Raw genomic sequence first — 8,299 nt, forward strand, 5'->3', positions numbered from 1 at the left:
TGTTAGTTTTGTTGGGAGGAAATAAGATAAAAATATACATGTGAAATGATTTTAAAATAAAAGGAAACTATTTCAAGATCAAAGAAAAGATATAAGGTGGGATATAATCACTTATCAAAGGGACTGCAGGGGAGAAACCCTCCTGTTAAGTTCAGGAGGGGGAGACAGCAGCACAAACTGGGCGGGCAGTCCGTGAATGCTACTTGGAGGAACAGCTGAAGTGGGTTGGAGGGACTTCGAACTCAACAAGAGGGACTGGTGGGCCTCATGGAGAGAGGTAAAGAGGAAAAGAAATAGGTAATTAGGTGTGTTGAGGCAACAGTCAGCTAGTTTAGTGAGAATGGAGGATTCACACAGACAAGTTTTAACAGATAAAGCTGCAAAAATACATAACAGCTAAATTGTGAAGGGACCACAACTGTTCAACTAAGGAGCTCAGGACCCCTCCGAGCATGCTCTGTACAGCACCAGCATGAGAACTGGTGTGGTGCTTGACCAAACTGCAGTTCCCAGGTCCAGTCCAGGCCCACTAGTGCATATAAACAGTATGGACAGTGGGGCCCAGCAATTTTCACTATTTAATTTTAATTTTAATTTTTTAAAATATTTTATTTATTTATCTTTAGGGCAGATAGAGGGGAATGCTTTAGAGGGGAAGGGAAGGAGAGAGGAAGAGAAACACCAATGTATGGTTGCCTCTTGTGGGTCCCCTGCTGGGAACTGGCCTGCAACCCAGGCATGTGCCCTGACTGGGAATCGAACCGCGATCCTCTGGTTCACAGGCCCGCGCTCAATCCACTGAACTACACCCAGCAAGGGCAATTTTCACTATTTTAAAACAACTCTCATCTAATATTTATGTGCATGAGCATTTCTGAATCGCTGCTATAAGAGTCAAGGAGCTGGTATTAAGGAGTTACTCAACTACTTTCTTGAGAGAAAGGGGTGGTATGATCAAAGGAAGTAATATATACAAGATATACACAGGGGTCATAACTAGTAAAAAGGTATGGCAGTAGCTTAGGTATGGCCTCGCAAGGATCTAAAATACAGCCACGCACCACATAAAGACGTGGGGGTATGTCCTGAGAAACTCTCTGTTAGACAACTTCATCTCTGCAAACATTGGAGGGCACTGTCGAAAAGCTAGATGGAGGAGCCCAATACTGTAACTGTGTAAGCTATACTTTTGTATGACTGGCAGTGCCATAAGTTTATTTATAGGCATCACGACAAATGTGTGAGTTGTGTGTTGTGCTATTGTGTCACCATGGTTACTAGGTGACAGAAATGTATCAGCTCCATTATATAATCTTATGAGATCACCATCATATATGTAGTCTGTCATGTGGCACAAGACTGTACTAAGAAACTGATCCAAGGATATAAAGAAAGGATCAACATTATCTTAGGTCTGGTCAGGGCTATAAGAAAGAACTTGAATTAAAAGAACTTGCTGTACATCAAGCCTCTGAGATCACACAGAACGCTGTTATCACAAACAAAAAGAAAGAGATCATGAGGGACCACCACTTTTGAGAGAAAAATGAGATCCATTTTAGATTCACTGATGATGGTGATGAAAGGACATTCAAAGGGTAGAGGAGGGGAGGGAGGGGGAGAAAGAGAGGGGGAAGGAAGGGAGAGGGGAAAGGAAGGGAGAGGGGGAAGGAAGAGAGAGGGGGGAGGAAGAGAGAGGGGGGAGGAAGAGAGAGGGGGGAGGAAGGGAGGGGGGAGGAAGGGAGGGGGGAGGAAGAGGGGGGGAGGGAGAGAAGGGGGAGAAAGAGAGGGGGAGGAAGAGAGAGGGGGAAGGAAGAGAGAGGGGGGAGGAAGAGAGAGGGGGAAGGAAGGGAGGGAAGGGAGAGAGGGAGGGAGAGGACCTACTAAACCACACGAAAGCATTTTATGTCCTATATAATCTAAACTTACTATGTACTTTCTCAAATCACTGCAGTTCCGTGGTTTGAGATGTGAGTTTGTTTCTATCAATTAACCAATACCCCAGAGGTCTCCAAACTCATGTTATCAATCAGTCTGTGGCATCCAAATAAAATTTTTAGAGATGATTTTAATGCTGCAGGAAAAATGCCATTTCACCTTCTTTTGAATGACATGAATATATCATTCAAAAGCTACACCGGGCATATATAATCAGTTTAAGGTCAAAAGACACCAAGCAGAAAGCCCTCCCTGCTCTGGAGGCGGGGATTTGCTCTACAAAGCCTCCAGTCACGCCAGCGGCCAGCTAGACAAGTTGGAGTCTCTGTTCCAGCACCCCACCCTACCCCCCGCCGCAGTGACTTGTGCTTTAGTTGCAGCGAAAAGGAAATGTGTCATCTGTGGTTTGGTTTGAACAGTGGAAAGCTGGCTGCACATGTCCTTTTTTACTGCAGATTTGCTTTAACGTTCCTATTTCTCCAAGTCTGCCCTGCTTTAAATTACTTGGAAGCTGTGCCTCAGGACAAGAAGTGGCTTATTAAAATAAGGTGATAATCAGATTTTGACCAACCATTTTGTAAGGTATGTAATATATATGGTTTTCTTATGCCTTTTCACTTATAACTTTGTACAGATTAGTGTTTGAGGAAGTTCTACAAATAGTACCTAAGAATCTTACTAGCAAAGTACAATTGTAAGTAACTGAAATGTATGCTGTTTTTTTCCTGTCCCATGAGGTAAAATTTAAGTTAGAAATGGTAAAGATTTATCACCAACATAGAGTTTTAAACTAGGACTAGGAAGGACCTGAGTTTAAACTCTACAGCAAACTGGAAAGTTCGGTTATGCATTAAAAAGTTTAACAAATGAATTTCTTATTACTAATGCTTAGGCATTATAAATTTTATTAAAAATGACTGGAGATTAAACCACAACTTTTGATACCATAACCTAGCCTCGGCGGCATGCACTGGGGCTGCAGAGACAGCCCTTGGTTCCCCCTTGCTGCAGTTGTTTATCTGGGGATGGCAGAGCATCTGCGGAGAACAAGTGACAGCGGGCCCATTATCTGCCCCGTGGTAGGAACTGTTAAAATGTGCATGGGCACTGACGCACGCTACACTGTTCATGAACTAATGTGACAAGAATAACCCACTTTAACTTATTTTAGCATCTATGCACAAGGCCAGTCTAGTATAAAAGGAGAGAAACTACTTGCTAACCCAATTTTAAATATTTCTCTTTGTGAAAAAATCATAAAGTAGCCAAAGATTTATGGCATTCAACTTAAAAGTTGAAGCTAAACACTGTTATATATCAAATCATAGCTTTCACTATCAAAGGTCATAATCCAAAAAGTAATCTTAATTCTAGAACACATAATAAAGGTTTTTCCCTACTACTAATAGGATATATTATTTCAGAGGTTAACTTCCAGTAGCATCATTATGTTACTTTTTATAAGTATTCCTTACAAAACCTTGAAACTCATAAAAGTATGACTAGAAGTAGCATCTATGTTGCTTGGGAGTGGATCAGAGAAAATGAATCTCAGGTACCTCTTAGACTTACAGAATCAAAATCTGCATTTAAAAAAGGAGAATAACTTAAGTTTTTTCTTCTAGCTCCCTCAAATAAATGCTAACAATAACTAATCAACAAAACAAACAAACAAGCAAAATATAACCAAAGACACTGAAATTGAGAACAGGCTGGCAGTGACCAGAGGGGAGAGGGGAGGGAATTTCAGGGGAAGGGGGGAAGGGTTCGAAGGAACAAGTATGAAGGACACATGGACAATAACAAGGGGGCGTGGAGATGAGAGGGAGGTGGGGAGGGCTGGGGGGTAGGCTGGGATGGGGGTAAATGGCAGAAAACTGTACTTGAACAATTAAAATAAAAATAATACATTTTGAAAATGCCAGTAATAAAATAGTCTTACAAAAGTAGCTCCAACAAACTGAAATATTATTATAAAAGAGATAGCTCAATAATGGTGACAAATCTTTCTGGTTTACCAGTACCTAAACAGATATGCCAGTTGTATTTAAATCTTCAATCCTATCATGAATAATGAGAATTAGGAACAGACCCATCCCTTTTTGTACTGGCTTCCAGGGAACTCAGAGCCAAAACTGAAGTTCAACTTTCTCATTTGTATGCTGAGATACTTACCATCTGCCTTGACTTCCCACTTCAGTCTAAAGCCCCATGATCCAGACGCTCTATTTCTTCCCATTTCATTGTTTTGTTTATTTATTATTCTTTTAATTTTTTCCATCACCATTTATCCCCTATACCCTCTTCCACCTCCACCCAACCCCCTCCAACCCTCAATCACTACACTGTTGTCCACGTCCATGTGTTCTTTCTCGGTTCTTTTCCTGCTTCCCACACCCCCAGCTGTCAGCCTGACCTCTACCTAGCTCTCTATTTTGTTTGTATAATTTATTTATTTTTAATTACATGAAAATATTCACAGAGCCCTGGGTGAGTGGCTCATTTGGTTGGAGCATTGTGCTAGACACCAAAAGGTTGTGGGTGTGATTCCCAGCCTGGATGCACCCAAGAGGCAACCAATTGATTCTCTCTCCCCCCTCCCCCCTTCCTCTCTTCCCCAAAATCAGCAAACATATCCTTGGGTGAGGATTAAAAAATATATTCATAGGGAAAAAAAGCTAGGCATAAATAATATAAAAAAAGTCAGTAACTCTTGTTGAACTTTTAAGATTATTCGGAAGAATTCTGCCTCATTTTCTTTTTAATGCCAGATCTTCAGCTTGATAAAACTGGCATGCCTTTGGCCCTCGCTTTCAGAAAGCCAAAGTAAGTCAGGGGACATAGAGGTAAAAAGGGAGAACCAACATCATAANTAAAAAATATATTCATAGGGAAAAAAAGCTAGGCATAAATAATATAAAAAAGTCAGTAACTCTTGTTGAACTTTTAAGATTATTCGGAAGAATTCTGCCTCATTTTCTTTTTAATGCCAGATCTTCAGCTTGATAAAACTGGCATGCCTTTGGCCCTCGCTTTCAGAAAGCCAAAGTAAGTCAGGGGACATAGAGGTAAAAAGGGAGAACCAACATCATAAAATTGCTTTCACAAGTAATGGGGATATATTTCTAAGTATTAGCTTCATTCAAGACTTCAAGATAAATACCCAAAAAGGAAAAAAACCCACCACCTTGAATTCCTATTTGAAGTTTATTTTCTTTCGGTTGCTACTGTACTTCCCCTTTCCTGTCCAGAAGAAAAAAGCTACTTCCATTTTATTTTCATACATAAAGTGAAATGCTCAAGGCCACATTCTTCCTTTACTATAGAGATTGATGACACATCTATTAGAAGGTGGGGAGTTTCTGCAAAAAGATCCTTAAATGGGCAAGAAAGGGAATCAAAAAAGTAAAAGCAGAAGTACCTGACTCAAAACTGAAGCCTAGCATGTTTGAGAGAAAACTATATAAAACCAGAGTATTCAGTCTATAATAACTAATAGATATCTGTAATGCTAACTTCTAACATTTAAAAGAATAACAAAATTAAACTGTTTCTTTATATGTAGCCGGAGAGAAAAAAATCGGCTGAGAAGGAATTCAAACAGGACTGCAAATGTGAGGCACAGGCTCGCAGTTCACTTGTAACACACCGGCTGCCCACCTTTCATCTACGAGCACCCGAATCTGCAACCACTGTTCCTCCACAAATTAACAAAATATATTTCTGTCCCAACAGGTTACCCGTATACTCTCGGACATGAAACACATACAACATTACCTACACCTGGCCTTTCTGATGACAACAGTTTTTTCCTTGTCTCCTGGAACAAAGGCAAACTATACCCATCTGTGGGCTACCAATACTACTGTCTGGGGCCCAGATATTCAGAGTAAGAACGGCAGAAACCAAAATCAAAGCATTAACACGAACTCAACAACTCCTAAAGTAGATAAAAAAAGTAATTCTACAAACATGCCTGAAAGAGCAACATCATCTCACATCGCATCTTTAACTCCTATATCCAGCCTGGAGTTTCATACACCTTCTGTTCAGAGGAACAGCTCTCCAACATCACAAAACATTGAAAATACAAGCGAAAGTCACAGTGAAATTTTCAAAAAAGACGTCTGTGAGGAAAACAACAACAAAATGGCTATGTTAGTTTGCGTAATTATAATTGCAGTGCTTTTTCTTATCTGTACCCTTCTATGTCTATCAACAGTGGTTCTGGCAAATAAAGTCTCATCTCTCAGACGATCAAAACAAGTAAGCAAACGTCAGCCTAGAAGCAATGGAGATTTTCTAGCAAGCAGTGGTCTATGGCCTGCTGACTCAGACACTTGGAAAAGAGCAACACAGCTCACAGGGCCCAACCTGATGATGCAATCTAGTGGAGTGCTCACGGCACCAAGGGAAAAAAGACATGAAGGAGGAACTGAAAAACTTACTAACAGGTGCTTCTGTGAAGAAAACGCAAAGTAACAATGAGAAACTTTACGGAGTAAAAACAAAGTCACTTTGCTATTTAATGCCAACACATCGGTCTGATGGCCTAAAATTTGACATCGCAGGCCTTGCAATTTAGACGTAAGCAGGTGGAAATGGGAGAGGTATGCCTGCTTACTTTATTATTTAAGTTGTGCACTTCTGTTCCGACACTGAATATTTTAAAAAGCAAGCAATAAAACAACCAAAAATTTAGGCAAGTTTTTACAAATAAGTTGAAGGAACTAGCAGAGGTAGAAAGGGACAATTAAACATTTCTTGCCAACTCTAGTAGTTAGGTGATCTTTGTCTGAATATAAGGGAACTTTGAAGAGTTTCAGTGTGTCCTCAGAGGCAAGTAAATGCTTTAACATCTAACAGAAGTCAAATTCCTAATGCACAGAGTTGGACTGTATAGTTTAATGGTACCTTTCCGTTGAATGTGACAAAACCCATACCAGCTCTTATATCAACACAGCTAATTTTATGCTAGATGTTTTCATCTTTACATATGACACACACATGAGTTTTTCTACTATGAATATTTAACTAAAACTTTTAATTTTGTATAATAAATTAAGACTTGTCAGAATAGAGCTGACTGTGTCTATCTGCATTCACTTCATTGTCCGAGGGAACGCAGGCAAAGACCAGTGAGAAGCAGCAGGTGGCGGAGACGGAAGAGCTCTGCAGCGGCGACGGCGGACTGAGCACCAGGGCGAAGCACACCTCACCGTTTCAGGGTGGCACCCTTTGCTCTATAAACACTGCTCTTTGGACTACTTAGAGCAAACTCCAAGAGTTAATTAATTTTTGAACTTTAAGGATGCCAAATGGCCTAATACATGATCAATTTCATTTTTTTTAACCATCAGTGGGGTATGAGCAAAGGAAAGGCATGTGTGTGAGTGTGTGAGTGTGTATGTGTGTGTTCTAATTTGGAAAACCGGATACTGCAGGTAAATGTTTAACCTTTTAAAAAGTGGGTTCAAGTAAAATAATGACTTACTTAAAGTAAGTCAACACTTCTATCTTCAATTAAATACAGGGTCTGACAGAAGTTAATGCCTGCTTGAGTGCAGTTGGTAATGTAATATTATGGATGTAATAATTTATAGTTTTGATTCAAACATTTCACCTAAAATGTCATATGGCATGCTTGAGTGTGATATTGTTGTGTTACAAATTACGTGCTTATTATTTTGTAATTAAAAAAGAAGTGTTATTTGTGCCGGAGCCTGTATATTACAGAAGTTGGTGTGACTTTCCAACTATTTACTGAAATTGACACAAGGTATTCTAATTAAACACCAGGTCACATTTTAAAAAATCACATTCCTACTGAGCATTTATTTTGGACAATATGCTAGCCACTTAAGAAAACATTTCATATTATTTTTTCCAAATCTGACCACAATCTTACTCTTCCTTCTAGGTTAGCAATTCTCATCCTGGTTGTGTATCAGAGTCACCTGACACGTTTTAAAAACTCCCCAATGCCTAACTCCCACCCTCTCCTGATTCAACTAGAATGGGTGAGCTCCAGGCACTGGAGATTGCTGCATAACTCCCTAGGTGATGATACTGCTCTTCGTCATCAAATTAACTTTTTATAAGTTCCATGCCCCCAAATATCTATGTTACATCTTAAAATGAAAAGAAAAATTAGAGCATCAATTTTATTATCAATTTAGTACCATTTGTCAAAATATTCATGTCCTAAGTAGTAAATCATAACCATATTATTCCACATAATCTAAACGGCAACGAAGTAAAAAGGAGCAAGCGAATACCGATGCCGAGCATGGTGCCAGGAGGCTGTCTTCTCAGGGGTAAAAGGGACAAGACTGGAAATGAAACTGGGCAGAGCCCCTGT

General features: G+C 39.9%; 2 protein-coding genes across 5 annotated transcripts in view; one reads left to right on the forward strand and one right to left on the reverse strand.

Moving 5' to 3' along the window:
- The window catches only part of NF1 (neurofibromin 1), a 233,814-nt gene that overhangs the window by 48,733 nt on the left and 176,782 nt on the right, over positions 1–8,299 (reverse strand). The window lies entirely within an intron of this gene.
- EVI2A (ecotropic viral integration site 2A) lies at positions 2,208–7,017 on the forward strand. Its single transcript, XM_037069755.1, has 2 exons — positions 2,208–2,520; positions 5,674–7,017. Exon 2 carries the CDS (start codon positions 5,695–5,697, stop codon positions 6,418–6,420), a length of 726 nt encoding a protein of 241 aa, XP_036925650.1. The 5' UTR covers positions 2,208–2,520; positions 5,674–5,694; the 3' UTR covers positions 6,421–7,017.

This window comes from Sturnira hondurensis, unplaced genomic scaffold, assembly GCF_014824575.4.
Source record: "Sturnira hondurensis isolate 20B ecotype Veracruz unplaced genomic scaffold, ASM1482457v3 Scaffold0018728, whole genome shotgun sequence".
NCBI lineage: Eukaryota > Metazoa > Chordata > Mammalia > Chiroptera > Phyllostomidae > Sturnira > Sturnira hondurensis.